General features: G+C 45.8%; 2 protein-coding genes across 4 annotated transcripts in view; one reads left to right on the top strand and one right to left on the bottom strand.

Moving 5' to 3' along the window:
* Positions 1 to 11,176, bottom strand: part of CARF (calcium responsive transcription factor) — a 39,088-nt gene extending 27,912 nt beyond the window's left edge. The window contains exons 1-2 of one of the 3 annotated variants that reach the window (XM_066575428.1): positions 11,127 to 11,176; positions 1,113 to 1,231 (exon numbers count right to left, since the gene is read on the bottom strand). In XM_066575428.1, the coding sequence (XP_066431525.1) occupies positions 1,113 to 1,226 (114 nt within the window). In that variant the 5' untranslated portion in view covers positions 1,227 to 1,231; positions 11,127 to 11,176. Of the gene's footprint in view, positions 1 to 1,112; positions 2,259 to 11,126 lie in introns of those variants that run through there. The other 2 variants (XM_066575429.1, XM_066575427.1) reach the window with 2 other exon arrangements.
* A 136-nt stretch (positions 11,177 to 11,312) lies between these two features.
* The window catches only part of WDR12 (WD repeat domain 12), a 29,788-nt gene continuing 16,580 nt past the window's right edge, over positions 11,313 to 24,520 (top strand). Inside the window, exons 1-6 of the mRNA XM_066575426.1 lie at positions 11,313 to 11,578; positions 17,303 to 17,397; positions 19,220 to 19,314; positions 23,417 to 23,523; positions 23,609 to 23,724; positions 24,212 to 24,366. Of these exons, the coding sequence (XP_066431523.1) occupies positions 11,538 to 11,578; positions 17,303 to 17,397; positions 19,220 to 19,314; positions 23,417 to 23,523; positions 23,609 to 23,724; positions 24,212 to 24,366 (609 nt within the window). The 5' untranslated portion in view covers positions 11,313 to 11,537. The remainder of the gene's footprint in view (positions 11,579 to 17,302; positions 17,398 to 19,219; positions 19,315 to 23,416; positions 23,524 to 23,608; positions 23,725 to 24,211; positions 24,367 to 24,520) is intronic.

Here is a 24,520-nt window from a genome sequence, read left to right as displayed (position 1 = left end):
TTCATACAATGCCAAGCTAGTAAGTTGGGTGTCATTGCTGTTAGCCCAGAGGATCAAGGTCTTATAAGTCTCCTTACTTATCTTTTAGGTGTCCCCACATCCCTTCTGGGTGCTCTCCTTGGGGAGAGACTATACCATCCGCTGATCCACTCACCCCCTAGATGTCCCTACAGACTTTTTGGGTGCTCTCCTTAAGGAGACACAACATTGCTTATGACCTACGTCATAGGCCCCTCACAGACTAAGCCAGAAACCTACTGCATCTACTGATGAGGGGCAAGCACCTTGAAAGTCTGTCCATGCATGGTTTCTGGCTTGGGTTAATATTCCCAATCATTGGGGACTTGTCATAAGGCCACTTTGAATTGAAAGAATGCTGCTATCCAATAGATGGCGCTGTAGAGGTATTTTCCCATCTTTCTGATTTGCATACATTTCCCAGAGGAGCATTGCCTTATAAGTCTCCTTACTTAGCTTCTAGATGTCCCCACACCCCTTCTCGGTGCTTTCCTTGGAGAGAGACTATACCATTCCTTGATCCACTCACCCCTAGGTGTCCCCACACACTTTTTGGGTGCTCTCCCTAAGGAGACACAACACCGCTTCTGACCTGCTGTGTAAGAGAAACAGAAAGACAAGACTCCAGAGGACAAAAGAAAAAAAAAAAAACAGCACAACAATGGGATCACTGAGCAGTACAAAAACATCACCCGATCACATGAATCCAGATTGCTTTTGCATCGTGCTTATTGAAGGGTCAGAATATGGCTCAAGCAGCATGGATCGATGAACCCTTGTTGGGTGTTCAGAGTGTTAGTAGCCCCATCTAATTTGTAGCAACAGCAAGAAGCTATTCTGTTCGCATGAACCGATAACCCTGCTGAGGAATTCCAATACCTAGTGCAATCTATGTCATAAGGAATTACTGCGGCTCTGAAACCCAAATGAGGTCCAACACACTACTAGGTGGGTGTCTTGAAAAAAGTGAAGAAAGTTCGAGCGCAGGTCTGCGAAGACCCATTAAAACCATGGTGGCATTGTACCGCGGTTAGCGTGGGGCTCGGGATGGTAAAAAGTGGCGAGTGTGAGAGTAACCTGAGAAACTTACTGACCTCAAGATCCAGTTCTGTCGCTCCCGACTGGGTGTCTGTATTTGTACAAGTTATGAGTAACTCTGTGGGGTGTGCCATGGTGTCACATTGTAGCCCACTACCTTCCATTTCCATGTGTCCTAAGGATATAAGAAAAAAAGACATTAGGTAGTACCAAATTATGATCTTAGAGGGCTTGTGCTAAGATGTACAACCCCTGCTAGACTGTGGAGGCCGGGGCTAACAGCTGATCTCCCCTGGCAATCAGCTAATTTTGCCATGTGAAACTCCGGCCAACTATACATAGGGCACACGAACAAGGGTTGTACTCTTGGCACAAGCCCTTTAGCTGTCCTTTAAAAAAAAGACTGATGTACATGACCATATAATGGCTCCATACATGTGCTGTATATTTACTGACAAGATCGGAAATGGAGATTGACGTACAGTACTGGGCAAACATTTTAGGAAGGTGTGAAAAAAACGCTGCAAATCAAGAATGCTTAAAAAAAACAAAAGTGATAATAGTTTATGTTGTCACTTAAAGGGGTTTGAACAATGCAGTATCCAATGGATAACGGCGACCATGTAAAAGGTAATCTCCCCTAATTAATCGCATCAGTGAGGAGAGATGAAACTTCTTACTGAAGGCCGCTGGATTCGTTCCCCGACATGATCATCCTCCATGGAACCTTCCCCAGCTTCTGCGGCCACAAGCAAAATGGCAGACACATGCAGGAAAGCCGGGAAATTTAAAATCTCCTTGCTTGAGCCTGGAGCAATGAACTTCAAACCTCGGCGAGCGGTCCCCAGTCATGTGATTGCCATTATCTCATGGTATATAAAGGTAGCGATCTACCTTATTCAGATCGCTACTTACAATACCTACATAATTACAAGGAGTCCCAGGAACGCTCGCCTTCCTGCAGTTCCAGGAGCCGCTTGTTGAGCGCCTTCTGTGTGGGACCATCGCACCTCAGCAAGCTTACAATGCCTCAGAGCACCACTTTTTACACCCTATCCATGCCACTGAGGTCAAGAAATACCCCCCAAAAAAGTGTCGGGTTTGCAGCAAGCATAGGTGGAGAAGGAGGGATACCCAGTTTTGGAGTGGCATATGCTCATTCCAACCGGTCCTCTGTAATTACCCGTTTTCAGACATAACACAGTTTTATATTATTACTTTTATCTAAGATTTAGGAAATTCTAAAAGGGGAGGGGGGGGGGGGTGATTTTTTCAGTTGTGCCCTGAAAGCCAATAGGTGTTCCCTCCATCATAGGCCTAGTGCTATAAAATTTAGGGTGTGTCTCCCCAGTTTTCCTGCTGGAAACAAAGAAGACTGTAATGAAAGTGACATATTTGTGAAGACAAATGACATTTTATTTCTTTTTCACCTGCTTTATAATAATTTTTGCAAAAAACTGGTGTCAGAATGCTCAGTACACATCTAGATAAATGAGCTAAAGGGTCTACGTTTCAAAATGGGGTCACTTGTGGGGGTTCTCTATCGTTTGACGCTCAATGGCTCTACAAGTTGGCAATGGGGCCTGGAATTTAGTTGTGCCCTGAAATCCAACAAGTGTTCCCTCCATTATAGGCCTAGCCATGCGTCCTGTAAGCAGATTGCGGCTACAATGGAGGGTGTTTCTGAACACGGGACAAACGGGGGGGGGGGGGGGGGAATTCTATTTGGAGGGAAAAGTCTTCATTTATATATGTGTCCTGTTAAAAAAAACTGTTTCAAATGACAATTGCCAAAAAGATGAAAATCATATTTTTTTTCATTCTGCTTTGCTTCGATTCATTAAAAAACCATGGGGTCAAAATATGCAGCACACCCCTAGATGAATTTGTTTAGAGGTCTAGTTTTCAAAATGATGTCACATGTGGTGGTTCTCCAACGCTCAAGGCTCTACAAGTGGGCAATGGGGCCTGAAAAACCTTCAAGCAAAAGGTCCGTTCTGGAAGCCACCGGCTGCTCCTTTCATTGTGGGCCCCGTTGTGCATATGGACATAATATTAGGGCCACAATGGGTATGTTTCTGAACACATGACAAACAGGGGAAACTATTTAGGGGTGCAAATCCTCATTTATTGTGTACTATAGAAAAAAAACCTGTCTTTAAAATGATATATTGGCAAATACATGAATTTTTTTTTCCTCTCTAAATTGCATTACAAAAAAACCCCCATAGAGTTAAAGTACTCCTGACCCCCCTCAGTGAATATATTAAGGGGTATATATATTTTAATGGGGTTATTTGTGGGATTATCTATCATTCTGACACCTATGAGCCTTTGCTATACTGGCTTGGTGTAGGAAAACAAAATGTTCTTCTAAATTGTAATAATTAATGTTAAATTTGTACATCTCTTAAATGGTTGAAAAAAAACAACTAGTTTTTCAAATGTCCTTTAAGAATAAAGTAAACAGAAGGAAATATATATCTCATCAAAAGGTTTTACTGTATGTTTGCACATATTTGATATATTGCAGTTGAAAATTTCCCAATTTTGGTGCTTTTAATAAATATACTCAAATTCTATTGGTCGATTTTTACCAACTAAATGAAGTACAATATGTGGCGGAAAAAAAACAAACAATGTCAGAATCACTTGGATATGCAAAAACTTTTACGGAGTTACTCTATGTTAGTGACACATTACAGATTTCCAAAATTTGGCCTGGCCACTAAGGGGTTAAAGTAGAACCTGTACTTTCATAGTAGTCCAACTATCTGCAGACATATCAAAATAGTCCAATATAAACATATTTTATACACAAGACAACATAGAACAAAAATCAGAAGGGGGAAGTGAGACGGGTTTCCATTTTATTTAGAAAAATTTACTTAAAGGGGTTGTCCCGAGGCAGCAAGTGGGTCTATACACTTCTGTATGGCCATAATAATGCACTTTGTAATATACATTGTGCATTAATTATGAGCCATACAGAAGTTATAAAAAGTTTTATACTTACCTGCTCCGTTGCTGGCGTCCTCGTTCCCATGGAGCCGACTAATTTTCGCCCTCCGATGGCCAAATTAGCCGCGCTTGCGCAGTCCGGGTCTTCTGCAGTCTTCTATGGGGCCGCTCGTGTAGAATGCCGGCTCCGTGTAGCTCCGCCCCGTCACGTGCCGATTCCAGCCAATCAGGAGGCTGGAATCGGCAATGGACCGCACAGAAGCCCTGCGGTCCACGGAGACAGAGGATCCCGGCGGCCATCTTCAGCAGGTAAGTATGAAGACGCCGGACCGCCGGGATTCAGGTAAGCGCTGTGCGGGTTGTTTTTTTAACCCCTGCATCGGGGTTGTCTCGCGCCGAACGGGGGGGGGGGGGGGTTAAAAAAAAAAACAAAAAAAAACCAGTTTCGGCGCGGGACAACCCCTTTAATTAGAAATTGATGGCAGCGACACATCACAAAGTTAGGAAAGTGTTAACAAAAGGCTGGAGAAGAAAGTGATACTAATGCTGGAGCTCAATTTTCTACTAAGTCACATGATTATGTATAAAAAGTGCATGTTAGGGTACATGCACACAAACAATATTTCCGCCCAATTTTGACAGAAATAGTCCGAGAAGAGCATGTCCTATTTGTGTGCGATTTTCGGACAAGAAATGCATGTCAATGTGCGTTGTCCAGGACATTGGACAGCACACGGACAGGATATCCAAGTGCTGTCCGATGCGAGTTGTGCCCAAGAATCTTGAACTCCAAAAGGTTCACAAATCTGAGGAAAACTGCATCTAAAAATTGTGGAACAATTTCAGTAAAATGTTCCTCAAACGTAAAAGTGCAAAGACTTTCAATATATAGTACAGAATATCAAAGGATTTGGAGAATCTGGAGAAATTCATGTGTGCAGGGCCAACGGTCAATATCGGATGCTGAAGATTTACGGGCCCTCAGGCGTCACTGCATTGATAACAGGCAAATCACTGCATGGGCTCAGGACAATAATCATCTTTATTTGTACAGCGAAATCATTGTCTGTGAACACAGTCTACAGTGTAATCCACAAATGCAAGTGAAAGCTGCATCATACAAAGAAACCACATATCACAATGATGGGGTGCGTTCAGGCGCCCTGTTCATGGGCGTTGCGGTGTCTCGCCGCGGGAGCCGCCACCTGGGAGCAGCAGTTGGCACACGGTTCTCCGCAGGTCTGCCCATCTGACAGATAGGCTGACCGCGGAGAATCAGGGCAATTCGCAGCATGCTGCGAATTGCCAGCCGCGAGCGGAGAATCGCAATGATTCGCCACTCGTGAACAGGGCGCTGGCGCTTTCAATAGCAATGCTATGGAAAGCTTCAGCCTGCGTAATTCACGGTCGTGGACAGGGGGCCTAAAAATTGCTGTCAGATGTTTTGTCGACGCTGTGTGGCCTTAGCACGCAAGCAAAAAAGAATGCAGTTTACCAGTGCTCTGCTCGGCACTTGTACTATTCCAGCTTATTTAAGCCATTTGTTAATAAGTTACGGGTTCCTAAACTTGTGGACAATTTTGTTGCAACATCTATCAGCCACTCTAGGCCTTATGAGCCACCAAACCAATGCTTAGGCAGCCCTACCTGTACATTTTTCAAATTCTACCCAAAAAGTTGACCAAGTTTCAGTAGGTTAGCTTGCTTAGGTCAAGACCGGTAGCAATACAAACTTGGATGTATTTTCGAAACGACCTCTGCGAGGGAAGAGTGACCTTCATGCAAACAGCTCTTGTGCCTCAACCAAGCTGAAACTTTGCAGAACCTCATACAGGTGGTGTGTGAACAGTCTGTAAAAATTTCAGCAAAATTGAAGGTGGTCGAGCGGGGACCATTAGGCCACTTGACATGGAATGACCCTATTATGCAACATAGGTTGCTGTTGAATTATTTGTGTACATTTTCTGTACATCATATTGTTTTAATTCCAGAATTTGCATCCCAGAGAAATAATTATCGTTTACGAAAATATAAAGTTTGGATAACTGATGAACACAACAAAAACTTGACAATTTTACAAAAATGCATGCATTCAAAAAAATTATTTTAATGAGAGTTGTGACAATTACAATTGCCGGCCACTACACAGGGGTAGTACGGTAGTAGAAGCAGATTCTGATCTGTACCCATGTATTTTGGTGCTGACAGCGTGTGCCCGATCAACTGTAATCCCAAGTGGTGGACCCCAGCTGATCAAGTGTTGATGATCTACTGGTCAACACTGAAATTGTGACCGACTGTAAGCAAGCGGGGTTACTCGCCTTGGATTCGCCGAACGCTCGGTCTGGAATGGGCACCAACCGTGTAGAAACAATGAGGAGATGTGGATTCTCTTTCATAATCTGGCGCCTGCCTCCTGACAGCATTTATTCATCAGCATAAATGTAGACACCGCATACAACAGTCCATAATTTTCACCCCACCGGGGTCTGAGTCGAGGGTTGTCATCCCCTGTCCGACTCGGGGCCTTTTGCTGGTCCCAACTGAACCTTGGCTACCAGCCCTCCTAGCTCCACTGAGCGGTCTCTTCCCCTGATTCTGGCAGGAACTCACTTTTATACATCTCAATTGTAACTCATTCCTGCTACACTTAGGGCAGTGGTGGCGAACCTATGGCACGGAGAGCCCTCCCTGCTGGCACGCGTCGCCGCCGGCCACTCACCGTGATAGTAAATACCGGCAGGGGCTGTAGCTCCCCTGCCGGCATACACCAAGCAGCGCTGCTATCTGCGCTGATCCCGGCGCACACTGACATCAGTGTGCAGCCGGGATCCTCCTCCCCCGACGTCTCCTACTTGGTTCCGCAAGAGCATGGGGAGGAGGCGTCCAGCCGCTGGGGGGGTTATCACTGGGGTGTGTTTACATGTGGTGGAAATTGGCAGGGTTGTTTCAAAATAGACCGCATGCAGATTTTGACTGCTTTTTGGATGCGGAAATGCTCCACAGAAAGTTCCGCTGAGGACATTCTGCAGTATTTCTACATCCAAAAAGCACAGAAAGTTCCGCTGAGGACATTCTGCAGTATTTCTACATCCAAAAAGCAGTCAAAATCTGCACGCTGTCTATGTTGAAGTGGCCCTGTCCTTTTTAGAATGACAGGGATAAAATCATACGTCGTGATAAGCCCCGCCCCGACGTGTTGGCAGTTTGCGATAAATAAGTGGGTTTTGGGTTGCAATTTGGGCACTCGGTCTTTAAAAGGTTTGCGATCACTGACCTAGGGTGTTAACCCTTTCTATCTCTTTTCCAGGTATCAGAATGCCTATTTAGCACCCTCTGTAGGCTATTCTGATACTGCCCTGCTACATAACTTAAAAAGGTCCTGTAGTATCTTGGTGTGCTGAACACAAATATGAACATGAAAATTTGTTATTGGCTCTTGTTTTGAAGATATTCCATATAGTTCATTTTCAGTGTTTCACAGTGCAAATTTATCCAGTAGGACTGTAACAACATCCTTAGTTACACTTAGTTTGAGCCAGACAGCAGCCGTGTGCTTACAGGACCTGTGATGTCACCATCATGTGATCCGTCACTGCCTCTGAGCTCATTACCTCACACCTTAACCCCAAAATAACCAGTACACCATGTTAACTCCCACATTACCAGCGTACATTTCAACACCTAATCTCTAGTGTACCGATATTGAGGATCTAATGAATGCCTTAGAAATCACTCATGACCCACAAAAATGGAGACTCATTTGTAGATTCTTTGAAACTGAGTCTTAAAGGGGTTGTCTCGCGGCAAGCATCAAAATCTTACCTTAGCCCATTCCCCCTGTCACAAAATAGCAAATTAAAGCGGTTTTTAAACTGCTTGCTACTCACCGATCCGACGAAATAAGGAGTTTAAAAAATCTTCTCCCTAAGATGGCCGCCGGTCCTTTCCCAGGGATGCACTGCGGTTTTCTCCCATGGTGCACCGCGGGTCTTCTCCCATGGTGCACCATGGGCTCTGTGCGTTCCATTGCCGATTCCAGCCTCCTGATTGGCTGGAATCGGCACACGTGACGGGGCGGAGCTACGATGACGACGCCGTGACCAGCTCTCCGGCACGAGCGGCCCCATTCACCAAGCAGAAGACCGCACAGCGCAAGCGCGTCTAAAAACGCCACAAGACAGCGAAATTAGTCGGCGCCATGGAGACGTGGATGCTAGCAATGGAGCAGGTAAGGCTCATATTTAATGCACGACGTATATTACAAAGTGCATTAATATGGCCATACAGAAGTGTATAACCCCACTTGCTGCCGCGAGACAACCTCTTTAAGGCTGTGCTTTTGCACAATGGAAACTGTCTTCCATCTATTCCAGTAGCGCATGCTGTCCACATGAAAGAGACGTACAATAATTTAAAGCAGCTACTAAATACCATTGAGTATAACAAGTAAAGCTGGCACCTCTGTGGTGATTTGAAGGTAGTTGCCCTTTTAATGGGACTGCAGCAGGGATTTACAAAATACATGTGTTTCTTATGTGAAGGGCAAATACCCTGAAACAGCTGTCTGTACATGGAGTCTGGCTTTGCTTTTAATTTCCAGTCATTGTTACAAGGCTTGTATAAAAAGTCTAACTTTGGCTTGCAGGAATGCTGCCTTCCAATAGGTGGCACCGTGGAGGTATTATTCCATCTCTCTTATTTGCTTATGTGAGTGGGATAGCCGAGCAAGGAAATTGCCCTACTTGCGGAAGGAATGGACTCGCAGACAAAATGTAGCAGTTGGAGAGAATATCCAGCACCCAGCTCTGGTCAAGGCTCATAAAATCCTGCTACCACCCCTTCACATCAAACTAGGTTTGATGAAGAACTTCGTTAAAGTCATGGACCGGACTTCGCCAGCTTTCCGATGCCTTCATGAAAAATTCCCTTGACTGAACGAGGCAAAGATTAAAGAGGGAATTTTTGTGGGTCCTCAGATTTGAGAGCTCTTCAAAGATGAGCGGTTCAACAACTTGCTGCAGGGTGATGCGGAACAAGCATCAGATAGGCTGACCGCAGAGCAATGCTATGGAAAACGTCAGACAGCGTGGTTCGCCGGTGATTTACCGCCCCTCACACTAGTGTTTTTGTACAGTGTATTTTACGCCTGCAAAAATCACACGCAGAATGCCCTATTTTGGGCATTTTAGTACATATTTCGCGCACAAATAAAACCCCACAGCTCAGCATGCAGTTTTTTGTTTATTTCTTACATACAGTCGTACGAGAGTGGCCCTAGCCTGATGTAGCACGGTTTGTTATCTGCTGCCCTCATCTACTCTCGGCTCGATTATTGCAACTCGTTGCTGATCGGCCTCCCCTGCACCAGACTCTCCCCTCTCCAGTCCATCCTGAATGCGGCAGCCAGGCTCATCTTCCTGTCCAGCCGCTACTCAGACGCCTCTGCCCTGTGCCGGTCACTGCACTGGCTGTCCGTTAAATACAGAATTCAATTTAAACTTACTACCCTAATCCACAAAGCTCCCCACAGCGCAGTGCCGCCCAACATTGCTTCCCTCGTCTCAATGCATCACCCAGTCTGTGCCCTCTGCTCCACTAACAAAATCAGATTACATGCCCCTTTAACTCGAACTTCTCATTCCCGCCTCCAAGACTTCTCCAGAGCAGCTCCGATCCTCTGGAACGCACTACCAAAGAACATCCGGGCAATCCAGGACTCGCAGAACTTCAGACGTGCTCTAAAAACGCACCTCTTCAGGGAGGCATACCACATTCCCTAAACAAACCCCTTTGTACTCCCCCTGATAACATGCTCCCTGACCTACTGACTGCAATCCATGCTAGCTGTAATCAACCGCCTTCTGTGGTCATACCGCCACTATATGGCCTGACCATTGTCTGTGTATAACATCCCTCACTCTCCACCTCACCATACTGTGCACATCTCCAGCCCTTTACCCTCTGTATCACCCCATTATCTGTAGTATGTAAGCTCGTTGGAGCAGGACCCGTACCCCTATTGTTTCCATCAACTGATTACTATGCAACCGTGGTCTTATTATCCCTCCTGTTCTGTAAGCGCTGCAGAATATGTTGGCGCTATATGAAGATTATTATTATTAAAGAGCTCTCCCCCTGTGTGTTATGTAAGGCCGGTCTATCACAACGGGATTTGAATTGTGGATTCTTGTGGATTCCACGAATAACCCTGCGTATGTGCTGCGGGTGCCATCACTAAGCGGAGGCATGGGAAGTACAAAACAACCTATACTGAGCGCCTGCGAGCCTCCGCAGTCATACACAATACGGTTACTCGCCCTACGCAAGGTCACCGGCTGGAATCTGCTGCAGGCCTCCTGCACTCTGTATCCGACCCGCTCGTGTGAGCCCAGCCTTACTCAGGCTCTACACTCAGCATCACCATAGTATCTACAGGCTGGGACACAGAGTTATGCCAGCCATATAACAGACAACCTGTGTTGCCCATAGCAACCAATCACAGCGCAGCCTTCATTTTACCAGCGCAGTATAAGAAATGAAAGCTGTGCTGTGATTGGTTGCTACGGGCAACGGGCAGATTTCTTTCGGACAGCTTCCATAACAGCACGGTGCAGGGTTCGTTCTCCGTGGCCGATCCTGTATAGGAATATATTAATTAGATGCGCCAAAAATAGAGGAAAATCCTGCGGCGGCTTCTGGGGAATTACAACGGCGCCTACAAGAGTCGGCCAGCGGGGCAACGCGCAAAGGGACCGCCATGTTGGTTGTCCTGACGCCTATCTATAGTTCTTGCTGGTCCCCTGACCCCGGTCTACAATAGCCTGCAGCCACTGCTGTGACCCCCTGGAGCACCACGTGTACTGGGGCGCTATTAGCGACTGCGGGGAATGTACGATCACATCTGCTCCACAAGTCACGCAGCTCACGGACCGCCATATTAGAAGGAGACTAAACAATAAGCTGATTATCGGGCGCCGCTGCCGCCACCTCCCCGGTCACCGCTCCGCGGCCGCAGCCCCACCGTCTCCCCTGCACGCGGCTCTATATGGGGGGAGGGGAGGGAGCAGCCACCCAAGGAGAGAAAATTCAAAACGAGTCTACTCAACCTCGTCTTGGCTTTCGCAAACACCACCATGGAGACCAGGATACTCGCGCCTGCGCACACGGACACCCTTTAGCCCTTCACAGCTTCCGTAGGACCGTGCAACGCAACCGAACCATCCCGGAAGCGAAAGTGGAACGCAAAGGAAGCGGAGTCATATTTCAACTGAGAATAACTTTTTTCTTTTAATAAAACGTGTAAAACCATCAGTGAAGATGAAATAATATTATGTGGCCACGCGTTTCCTCGTACACATAGAATGCGCAGTTCATGTGTGTCAGCACTGTCACTTTAACAGCAGACCGGATGAATCGATGGGATTCGACGCGCTCGGCTCTCAGGCATGCTCCGTGTAACACGTGGTTAGCCCCCGGACTGCAGCCTGTACGCTCTGTGTGACTAGTAGAGAGAAGCCATGGCGCAGGTCCAGGCACGGTTCTTCACCAGGAATAAGAAGTAAGTTAGTGTCTTGTATATAAGACTCCCTGCTGTCCGACTGTGCCCCAGAGTGGGATCTGTCGTTCTCTGTTATCAGCCAGATCAGACTGAGGAGAGCACTACTCTTCAATGTGTCTACCTACATGAAGTCCAGTTAAATGGCCGCTCCCCTGATCACCTCCTCTGCCATATTTTGGGATCTAATAAGATAGCTGTGTGAGTGGTACAAGCTGCAGACTTTAGGGTAGGGGTCAGGAAGAATAAAAAGTTTTGCTGGAGTTTCTCGGGCACAACTTGGATCGGACATCATGCCCTGGCGCTGTCCTAAGTACGGGAGACCGCTCGCTGATATGTGCTATTCTCTGAAGATCGGACATGTTGTGTGTGTGTGTGTGTGTGTGTGTGTGTTTTTTAAATTTTATTTTATTTTTTTTTAATTTCTTTTTTTACTTAAACTGTTTGCCCATTCATACAAATGAAGAGAAACTCCCACAAGTTTTGTGCGCACTTACATAGAAGTTATGCCATGCGGCTTTTAATCCAAAACACATTGTATCACATTGTCATGAAAATCGTATGTTGGCAAGCGCGATATTGGGCCCAGTTTCTCAGGTCGATATGGCGCAGATCCGTGTCAGTGTAGCCTAAAACAAAGCCTGTGTGCAACACCAGTTCACATAAATGGGGCCTATTTCCGTCTGATTCATGTTTTCTGCAGCGGTGGAGTAACTCCCCGACGGGATCCCACAGCATTGGGAAAACTGCTTGAATGCTCCCTAATATGCATGGATGTGCCGAGTCTGCCAGAGAGGAGGACGGTCATCAATGTTGCAAGTGAAAAGTCCCCCAGCACATCTTTATAATGCAAGTCATATGCAGAGGTTCCAGCAAAGGGAAATGCCTGTCATCCTGACAACCCCTTTAAGGTGTATAATTAAAAATGAAGAAAAAAAACGTAATAAATCAGAAATTTTGCTCAGCGGTCCATGTACGGTGACCCCACAGATCACTGGGTGTATTTCTATATTTTCTCAGAGCGGTCCTTTCACTGCTCGGTGTGTTAATATGTCCGCAGTGTGCGCTCTGAGCGCCGAGCTCACGATTTACTTATTCCACCTGTCCAGTCAGATTCTAACAGCTCAGACTTTCACTCCAAGCAAACAGAGCAGGTTGTCATGGCGGCTGCCACTGCAGAATCAATCAGTGATTCACCATGTCGCACTTGCCACCATGTGAAAACCCTGTGGATGTGACTGAACCCACCCAAAAAAATGGGGTTCATATTTGTGCGTCTTGCAATGCACAAATCTCGCACGATTTTCCCCCCAGTGTGAAGGCGCCCTGAGCGAGCGGCTAACTTTGTGAGCTAAAGACTAGTTGTAGACTTTTTTTTTAGCCCGTCTACAGCTAGTGAGCACTGCCAGTGCTCGGATAAGTGCTTCTGTCACTTCATTTCAATGATCGGAGGGGTCTTCTTGGCCACCAGGACCTTCCACCGATCAAAGTTATTGACATTTCGAAAGTTGTTGGTTTTTTTGTAAATACCAATTACTAGAGTTGAGCGAACGTACTCTGGCGAGTTTGATGCTCGTTCAAGTATTAGCGTACTCAATGGCGCTGGTAACTCGAACGAGCATCAAATTGCGTTCGACTCCACCCCAGCTTTTGGCCCCTCCCTGCCGCGACGCAGCGCGCTTCATTTGAAAATTTTTGGTCTGGTGGGGAGGGGGAGGGAGAGAGAGAGAGAGAGAGAAACACGAACCAAGAAAAAAAAAAAAAAAAAAAAAGCTCGGGACCCGGCGTTCCACATACAAAAATACTCGAGTCTCCTATTGTAGTCAATGGGGTTCGTTACTCGAGTAGAGCTCTCGAATTTTACGAAAAGCTCTACTCGAATAATGCGGACCCGAGCATTTGGGTGCTCACTCATCTCTACCAATTACGCCTTACAGGGGTTGTGCTAAGATGGGCTTCCCTGGTGATATGCCCTATTACAGTATATGAATGTAACATAGAATGTAAGGCCAAAAAAAGGACATACACTACCGTTCAAAAGTTTGGGGTCACATTGAAATGTCCTTATTTTTGAAGGAAAAGCACTGTACTTTTCAATGAAGATAACTTTAAACTAGTCCTAACTTTAAACAAATGCACTCTATACATTGCTAATGTGGTAAATGACTATTCTAGCTGCAAATGTCTGTTTTTTTGTGCAATATCTACAAAGGTGAATAGAGGCCCATTTCCAGCAACTATCACTCCAGTGTTCTAATGGTACAATGTGTTTGCTCATTGGCTCAGAAGGGTAATTGATGATCAGAAAACCCTTGTGCAATCATGTTCACACATCTGAAAACAGTCTAGCTCGTTACAGAAGCTACAAAACTGACCTTCCTGTGAGCAGATTGAGTTTCTGGAGCATCACATTTGTGGGGTCAATTAAACGCTCAAAATGGCCAGAAAAAGAGAACTTTCATCTGAAACTCGACAGTCTATTCTTGTTCTTAGAAATGAAGGCTATTCCATGCGAGAAATTGCTAAGAAATTGAAGATTTCCTACAACGGTGTGTACTACTCCCTTCAGAGGACAGCACAAACAGGCTCTAACCAGAGTAGAAAAAGAAGTGGGAGTCCGCGTTGCACAACTAAGCAAGAAGATAAGCACATTAGAGTCTCTAGTTTGAGAAACAGACGCCTCACAGGTACCCAACTGGCATCTTCATTAAATAGTACCCGCAAAACACCAGTGTCAACATCTACAGTGAAGAGGCGGCTGCGGGATTTTGGGCTTCAGGGCAGAGTGGCAAAGAAAAAGCCATATCTGAGACTGGCCAATAAAAGAAAAAGATTAAGATGGGCAAAAGAACACAGACATTGGACAGAGGAAGACTGGAAAAAAGTGTTGTGGACGGATGAATCCAAGTTTGAGGTGTTTGGATCACAAAGAAGAACGTTTGTGAGACGCAGAACAAATGAAAAGATGCTGGAAGAATGCCTGACGCCATCTGTTAAGCATGGTGGAGGTAATGTGATGGTCTGGGGTTGCTTTGGTGCTGGTAAGGTGGGAGATTTGTACAGGGTAAAAGGGATTCTGAATAAGGAAGGCTATCACTCCATTTTGCAACGCCATGCCATACCCAGTGGACAGCGCTTGATTGGAACCAATTTCATCCTACAACAGGACAATGACCCTAAACACACCTCCAAATTGTGCAAGAACTATTTACAGCAGAAGCAGGCAGCTGGTATTCTATCGGTAATGGAGTGGCCAGCGCAGTCACCAGATCTGAACCCCATTGAGCTGTTGTGGGAGCAGCTTGACCGTATGGTACGCCAGAAGTGCCCATCCAACCAATCCAACTTGTGGGAGATGCTTCTAGAAGCGTGGGGTGCAATTTCACAAGCTTACCTCAACAAATTAACAGCTAGAATGTCAAAGGTGTGCAATGCTGTAATTGCTGCAAAAGGAGGATTCTTTGACGAAAGCAAAGTTTGATGTAAAAACAATGTTATTTCAAATACAAATCATTATTTCTAACCTTGTCAATGTCTTGGCTCTATTTTCTATTCATTTCACAACGCATGGTGGTGAATAAGTGTGACTTTTCATGGAAAACACAAAATTGTTTGGGTGACCCCAAACTTTTGAACGGTAGTGTATGTCCATCTAGTTCAGCCTATTACCCCCAATGTTGATCCAGAGGAAGGCAAAAAAAATGTAATGAGGTAGAAGCCAATTTTCCTTATTTAAGGCAAAAAAAAATTTCTTCCTGACTCCAATCTGGCAATCCGAATGAATCCCCGGATCGCAGGCCCTTATGAAGTAACCCGTGACTACAACATGTAATATTGTAACACTCAAGAAACACGTCCAGGCTCCTCAAACTCTTATAGAATTTGCCATCACCATGTCCTCAGGCAGAGAGTTCCATAGCCCCACCGCTCTTACAGTAAAGAACCCCCTTCTATGTCTGTGTAAAAACCTTCTTTCCTCTAGATGTAGAGGGCGCTCCCGTGTTACAGTCACAGTCTTGGGTATAAATAGATGATGGGAGAGATCTCTGTATTGTCCCCTGATATATCTATACATAGTTATTAGAGCGCCCCCTTGTTACAATCCTCGGTTTAATAGATGATGGGAGAGATCTCTGTATTGTCCCCTGATACATTTATACATAGTTATTAGGTAAAAATGTAATAAAAAGCAATCAAAAAGTTATTTGAACTTAAAAGTAATACCAATAGAAACTTCAGGACGTCCTGTAAAAAACAGGGCTCTCACACAGCTATGTCAACGGAAGAATCTCCTGACTGCCATCCTCTGGTGGCTGTAATCATACTGACCCACGGAATAAAGTGATCTTGTCATTTTGCAGCAGTGTTTACATCATGAAAACACAGGGGACAAGAACTTACAATGGTGTAATCGCTCCTGCAGTATGATGTAATATCATAGTACAACATTATACCCTGATTTCATAGGCTATCTGTTATGGCAACCCTGAGAGCTTTCAGAAAGCCCCCTGGCTGCCATGGCAACCAAATGACACCCCGCAATCTGATTGCAGGAGGCAGTTTCGGGATCTCTTGACTGATTGGCACGTTTAAATGCCGCTGTCAGAATTCATGGCAGCATATAAAGAGTTACCAGCTCTGTGTAAGAAACAGCCGGCACCCGCATTGTATGGAGTAGGATCGAACCCCAATCCCCCTCCATACAAACCCTGAACCTCCATGATGTGGACAGGGGATGAGTCTTTGGCGTAGCCACATTTCCCTGCACACATGCAGCGAAAACTATACCAGGAAAGAAAACAACCTGCAACACAATTGTGTCAAGGGAGATGATCCCAGCCCACAACTCCAACCAGAGAGAGGGCTAGCCCCCCCGAGGAGACGAGGGAAGACAGTCAATCTAGGTTGTGACTGACCCCTGATCCAACCACTCCTTAACTCTGGGGGAAGTCCTGAAATCGAGCCAGGGCTGCCACACTGCATAGAATCCCTCAATGGCCATGTCCTCTTCCGCCCTCATCTCCTCGAATCTTGCAAGTGTATTGACCACCTCCACCCAGTGGATCCTGGCAGGGCAAGAGGCAGAACGCCAGAACCTTGGGATGACCTGCCTGGCCGCTTGAACGAAGAAGCGCAGCAGACCCCTCTTAACCTGAGCAACAGACTCCGGGAACATGGACAGTAATGCCATCTTGGGGGCAAGCACCATATCTGCGCCACTCAAGCTGTTGTGCAACCTTGAAATATCTGCCCATAGTGCCGCCACCGGAGGGCACTCCCACCATATGTGGACCATATTGCCTCTGCCGCCAGAGCACCTCCAACACAAAAAGGGGAGGACTGAGGAAACATTTTATGTAGCCGTTCCGGGGTTCTGTACCATCGTGACAGAATCTTAAAGTTTAGTTCATGTAATCTGGAATAGACTGTCCCTTTGTGAGTTAGGGCAAAAGCCTTCTGCCAAAAGGCTCTGGGGAAGCTTCTTCCCAACTCCTTTTCCCACGCTCCCACAAACCCCGGGATGCTGACCCCCATTTCGCGATCCAACATCTGCCTGTACAGAAGTGAGATTATGTGTCTGGGTGTTTCAGACGACACGCACAATACCTCAAAGGGAGTGAGAACTTTGGTTATATTCGACCCGGGTGCCAGGGGATCCAGTGAGCCCCTATATAAAAAGGATTTAAAAGAAAGCTATGGTTTTGTAACTGTAACTTTTTGTTCTAGGTATGAGATCGACGATGTTCCGTTTTCCATCCCCGCCTCATCTGAAATCACAGATCTCAGTAATATCATCAACAAGGTGCTGGAGACGAAGAATGGTGGGTTTGTGTAGGGCATTACTTTACTTTAGTGGCCCCAAAGGGGTTCAGTGTATATGAATTCAGAGCAAGTAAATTCAGTTTGTCATTAAACACTAAGGCCCAATGTCCAGGGGCGGATTTGACTTGCGGAATATGCAAATCAAACCGCCCATAGGGAATCATTAGTGTCCGCAAATTAATTAAATCATGGGGATTTGTATTGCGGACCTTTTTGTCCGGAAAACAAATGACAGCATGTTCCATTTTGCTGCGGGTCCCGCACTGACTGCTTCCATTGAAGTGAGTGGAAGCCGTCTGATACGCAGTACACCCACAGCTGATACTACGATCATGCCACGGATTCGTGGGAATGCAGATTTAACCAAAAAAACTGTACTGCGCATGTCCAGCGGTGAGCAATGAGGACCATGCGCAGCACAGCGAACCCGGACGTGAAGAGATCCGCGCGGATGCCGCTGGCAGAAAAATTCAGGTACGCACGGCTCGCGGGCAGGGGTGCATTACGTACGGGATTTCCCGCGTGGAATCTGACCCGCCCGTGGACATGAGGCCTGAATGTTACAAATTGTGATGCAGATTGTATCCCCAGCTAAGCTGTCAGTAATTGATACTTATTATTTATTTGTGTCCCTTCTATAGCACCAACATCCGTAGACGTGTATACATGTGCTGCATACATCCGTAGACGTGTATACGTGTGCTGCATACATCCGTAGACGTGTATACGTGTGCTGCATACATCCGTAGACGTGTATACGTGTGCTGCATACATCCGTAGACGTGTATACGTGTGCTGCATACATCCGTAGACGTGTATACGTGTGCTGCATACATCCGTAGACGTGTATACGTGTGCTGCATACATCCGTAGACGTGTATACGTGTGCTGCATACATCCGTAGACGTGTATACGTGTGCTGCATACATCCGTAGACGTGTATACGTGTGCTGCATACATCCGTAGACGTGTATACGTGTGCTGCATACATCCGTAGACGTGTATACGTGTGCTGCATACATCCGTAGACGTGTATACGTGTGCTGCATACATCCGTAGACGTGTATACGTGTGCTGCATACATCATTTTTGATACTTTGTTGTTCCACTCACCGCTGTTAGGCCTGGCGCACACTTCAGGATTCAGGCGTGGAAACTGCGCATAAATCCTGATATCCGCTTACATGCTGTCGGTAATGCAAGTGAATGGCATATTTTATACCATATTTACGTAATTGGGTGGGGGGATGTTTAATTAAATGTTCCTTATTGGCACGGATTCAGCGTGTTAAAGCTGTGGATTGGCTCCATTGAATTACATGTTGGCTAATCTGTGGCAGTAATTCGTGTTTCAGCTTTGAATTTCTGTGCAGACTTTCAGATCTGACCTTTGCGATCAGATAAAGTATTCTGGTTTCAGCAACCTCACCCTATATATGAGATGGGGTTAAGTAGCTGATTGGTGGGGGTCCGACAGCTGGGACCCCAACTGTTCACAAGAGCAGGGACCCAGTTGGTCCCTGAACGAAGGAAGCACAGGCAGGGGAGTAGAGTGTGCCTACCCAACCTGTGCTTTCCGAACTGCCCAACCTGCCCTTCCTTCATTCTGTTACCGACTGGACACCCGTTCTCATGATCAATGGGGTTCATAGCAGTCAGATCCTCACTGATCAGCTAGTTATCCCCCAGCCCATTGGGACAACTTGTTGGAATCGGAATACCTCTTTAAATTTGAATGTTTTAAACCAAATCTATGTAAAACAATAGCTTGATTTATACCCATTTCTGTCAATGGCTGGCTGATATTTTCCTATCTTACAGATGAACACACTCCTGTGGAGTTTGACTTCCTTGTCAAGAGTCAGTTCCTACGGTTGCCTCTTATTAAACATATGGATATTGAAGGCATATCAACAGTAGGTATTTCCATGTTCCTGACTGATGTCTGTCTAAAGCGTTATTCCTATCTTAATAAGTGATGGCATAAGGCTAGTATATGCCACCACGTTATGTCCGATGGAGTCTGAGCGCTGGCATCCACACCGATTCTACGAATGAAGGGGCCGCAGCGTGGGATTAGTGCAGTATCCATGATTGGGAATGGAAAGCTTAGAAGGGGGTGCAGTTCTAAACTTTCACCATGGCCTTGTTAGCGCTATTGCACTGTTGGATAGAATGTGAGTGACCAAAATGATTGGTTAGTAGACTCGTAGTCGGGCCAGGACAATCCTCCAAAACGTGACCATAATACGCTTTCCTAAAACTGACCTAAAGAAATGTATAAATTTACGCATTTGATACTTAGGTCTTTAGTTCAGATTTTGTGCTTTTTGTTTTCAGCCAGTAGGAGGATAAGCTTTGTTGTCTACCTGTTTCTAACCCTGCTGTTTTCTAGGAAAGCCTATACTAACTGTAATGTAGCACAGTCGCTGTGCTGCTTCTTGACTGCAGAGGTTGGGGAGCACTATGAGTTAAAATATTTTTAATTGGGGAATAAGACCTTGTCTGGGGAAGTGGGATAGAAGTTCTGGGCGTCCTTTAACAGACCTTTCACTTCTGCTTCACATAACAATTAGCTAATGCTATATTAGTGACAAAGGAGTTGGAGGATAAAGAATGTTACCAGTGCTGCCAACCTGAATTTTTCATTTTTTTGTGGACTACTTATCTAAAAATCACAGACAACCAACATTTTTTACGAACCCATTGGAAAATGCTACTGAATGATAAAGATTCTAAGTAATAGAAGTCCATAGGTCTTGGGTTACTGATGTGAACGCATTAGCAGCGTTTACTGCTACCTATAGGATGATGGTTACAGATAATCTGCTCAAGTACCACCGGTGGTCTTTCCAGATGGTCTTCCCTATTTTTCTGCTGTTTGCAGTCCATTTTCAAGAAGGGAGCATGCAGCATGCTGATTGTTCTGCCAGTTGTTCACTGTCCTGCCTTCCTTGCCCTTACTTCCCATGCTGCATTGATGGTCCAATCAGCAGTATCTGAATACCTGCCCTCTGCTTTCCCAGGACAATAAGTAGTCCAGAAAAATGAAAAACTCAGGTTGACATTTAGGGCACCTTCACACTGGCGATAAAATTGCAAGACGCACAAATCTCTCACAGATATGATACCCATTCTTTTGAATGGGTTCATTTACATGTGCTATGTTTTCCTGCATAGGACCGCATTGCGATGCAATGCAGAAAAGAAATCGCAGCATGTTCTTTCCTTTGGCCATATCGCCCATTGTTTTCAATCCGATATTGCTCTCGCCAGTGTGCAGGAGCCCTTAGAGACATTGGCCGATTGGGTAGAAAACCCAGTATCGTGTGTGAGTGTGTAATGTGTGCACACACACTCGGACGCACACCCAAACGCTGTAACAGCAGGAGAGGCAAATACTGTGGAGATCCTTATCACAGAGTCTGCAGATCTGTCAGCCTGCAGCCTGTGAGTGCACAGATGCCTTCTATGAAGATAGCTCCTGCCCCTGTTGCCATAGAAATGTCCTTGTTACTATAGAAGCTCTGTACCGAAGAGGGGGTTGCAGAGAAGCTGGAAGGGAGACCCCCTAGCGGCAGCCACTTCAAGCGTGATTTACAGTGGTAAAGTAACTAAATTTTGAATGCAGATAAACGTCCTAAAAATGGATGTCATACCACGCTGTATGTACTTGTTCCAAACCCTACCCATAGACATCCCCTCACAATTCTTTACGCAAATCCAGAAGGCGTTTTGCAGGTTTGTCGAGGGGGGGGGGGGGGGGGGGGGGCGGCGGTGTCTATCTAGACACCTCAATTTCAGGACACTGACCCACCACAAAGGCTGCGGTGGTGCTGGAATGCCAGACCTTAAATGATATTACACAGCAGCCATTCTGATCAGACTGATTGACTGGCAAATACAAAATACAATGGGTGGACCTCGAGGCGGAACTAACTTGGCCCTATATCTGCACCCTTCCATGGCCTCCTCCCAAAGACAGACCTCTTTCTATTCCCCTTACACCTCTAACGGCTACCTGCCTAGAGCTATGAGATAGTTACTAACTAAAGGAGATCTCTCAATCTGAACTGGAGCGTTAGCCCCCTCTTTCACAATCCTTCCTTCCCTCCGGGGATGGAAAAAAACTAAATTCTTAGGGTGGCAGAAATCGGAGGATAAGCGACTATGTGACGTAGCCACCGATTCCTCCTTGCCCCCATTTGATGGGATACAAGCAAGGCACTCAGAAGCAAACATCTCCTGGCTGGAGCGCCTCCAGCTGTCCTCTTTCTTAAGCGCCACCTCGGGGAGCTATCAGTTGCACCTGCCTCCAACTCCAATTGAGGAACTCTTTCTAAAAATCAGCACCCCTGCACACACTCCTTCAAAGATGTATAACTCCTTCCTAGAGCAGGGTAACCCCCCAGAATATGGGAAAGAGAACTAGCCCTGGAGATATGGGACTCTGATTGGGATAGGGCCTTTACGCTCACTTATAGGATATCACAAGCTTGTGCGGCACAAGAGAGAAACTATAGGCTACTTATGGAGGAAATGGGAACAGAGGATTCTCCTAGCGCAGACTTGGGTGCCTGGGAATTGGGGGTTTCTTTTTCAGGGCTCCCCGGAATTCTAAGACTTTTTGGGCTGAGGGCAGCAGGCAAGTGCGGTGACAAGACAAAGGGAAATGCCAGGACGCTACCCTCCCTCCTCGCTGTCAACCCGATCCAGTACCTATCTCCCCACCCCCCTCCCTTAGCCTCTTCTGTCTTATCCTTCCTTAGGCCCCTTGTCCACGGGCGTTGCGGTATCCCGCAGGAGCCACAGATGAACCTCTGTCGGTCAGCCTAATCTAATAGATAGGCTGACCGCAGAGAATCGGGGCAATTCGCAGCATGCTATGACTTGCCCGCCGCGAGCGGAGAATCGCACAGTGTATGAGGAGGTATCTGACAGTCACAGCCATGTTGATGTTGAATTGGTGATGTACAGGCTCCATAGTGGCAAAGATTTTGGAATGATTATATCAACGTTTTATACTCCTCTGATACTTCCTTAAAAAAGTGTTTAGTAGGTGATAATGTTGCAGAGAAGAATCTGTCGGTTCCAGGTAGTGTGCAGGATAATTACTGGTAGTGTGCAGGATAATTACTGGTAGTGTGCAGGATAATTATGCTGATATATTGGATTAAGAACGGCTTTCTAAACTGCTGTTAAAATTCCAGTAATAAAAAAGGTTCATTGTGCCACAAACCACAGCTTATGCATGAATGATGAAATCTCCAGACACTCAACCAGTGCCAGGCAGCTGCTGCCAAGACAAATAGGATCATGGGGTGCATCAAAAGAGGTGTAGGGGCACATGATGATAACATTGTTCTTCCTCTTTACAAGTCACTGGTCAGACCACACAAGGAATATTGTGGACAGTTTTGGGCACCGGTACTCAAGGAGGACAATTAAGGTGGGCAATTAAAGTAATAAATGGAATGGGTGGACTACAATACCAGAGGGATTATCAAAATTTGGGTGATTTAGTTTAGAAAAAAACAGCTGAGGGGCGACCTAATAACTAGATATATCAGGGGACAATACAGAGATCTCACCCATCATCTGTTTATACCCAGGACTGTGACTGTAGCAAGGGGGCGCCCTTTACAACTAGAGGAAAGAAGTATTCTACACTGACATAGAAGGGGGTTCTTTACTGTAAGAGCAGTGAGATTATGGAACTCTGAGGACGTGGGGATGGCGAATTCGATGAGTTTAAGAGGGGCCTGGACATCTTTTTTTTTGAGTGTTTATTATATTTATCATATATCTTTTATATAGTCACTAATTGCTTCAGAAAAGTGAATCTGGGGATTATTCCTATTGTGACAACTGGAGTTGGGAAGGATTTCCCCCCCCCCTTAAATTAGGAAAATTTGCTTTACCTCACTGGGGTTTTTTGCCTTCCTGAACTAGATGGACATCGGCTGAAAGAAAACCTAACAGGCCATGTTACTATGTCCTCCCATTTGTTGTCTACAGGAAGAAGTGATTGAAATCGAATATGTTGAGAAGATCACGGCTCCCCAGCCTGAAGAGTGCATGCTACATGACGACTGGGTCAGCTCCATAGCAGGAAGTGAAGAGTGGTACGTCCAGCGTCATTTTGGTTGACCTTCGCAGTACTCTCTAATGTGATCTGTAATATGCATCTTTTTCGTACTTTGTGTTTAGGATTTTAACCGGTTCTTATGATAAAACATGTCGAATTTGGTCAGTGGAAGGGAAGCCACTAATGACCATTGCAGGCCATACTGAAGTTGTTAAAGATGTCGCTTGGGTGAAAAAAGGTAATTTGTTAAATGTATTTTGAGCAGTTTCCATGAAGGGATCTCCAACGTGTTTAGAACTTTTACACCTAGACCTTTTCTACTATGATGGTGAGAGCAAAAGAGAATCTACAAACAGCTCCTAAGGTCTCGGTTTACTCAGAACTGTCACATCCACTTTGAACGTCTCCATTGTGGTTTCGGGACCAATTGATGGCAGAACTCTGAGGTTGAGCCGTGAAGTTCTGTTGCGGATTGCAGATCCACACATGGGTGAAGCCCTAATCAGTGGGACGATGCCGCATGCGGCTACCTGAGGCAGAAACTGGGGCAAGAATTTATGTCATTTAGTTATTTTTTCCCTGCATGGCCCGCATTTTCTGACCACTTTATACTCCTTCGTTTAGGATATTAATTAAGGTCGCAGGCATTCCAAGAATAGTTTAAATAGCAGAAAACTTTATATACAAGTGTAGTTATGGCATCTGCAAATTGTTCTTCTCTACAGACAGTCTGTCATGTTTGTTACTGAGTTCATCCATGGATCAGACCATTCTTCTTTGGGAGTGGAATGCTGAGAAGAATAAAGTGAAGGCTCTTCGTTGTTGCCGAGGACATGCGGGCAGTGTGGACTCCATAGCTGTGGATGCATCAGGCAGTAAAGTAAGTGAATATACTTGTTGTTAGGGCAATGATTTGTTACACATAATACATAAGTGAATGTTCCATTTAAGCCCTATTTAGATGGGACGAATGTCGGGCAAACGATGCCAGACACTCCACCGCACATACACGCTTCTGGCAGGAGCAGATTTTA

This window comes from Eleutherodactylus coqui, chromosome 8 (assembly GCF_035609145.1).
Source record: "Eleutherodactylus coqui strain aEleCoq1 chromosome 8, aEleCoq1.hap1, whole genome shotgun sequence".
Taxonomy (NCBI): Eukaryota; Metazoa; Chordata; class Amphibia; order Anura; family Eleutherodactylidae; genus Eleutherodactylus; species Eleutherodactylus coqui.
The sequence above is the reverse complement of the archived record's forward strand: the minus strand, read 5'-3'. Positions and strand labels throughout refer to the sequence as shown.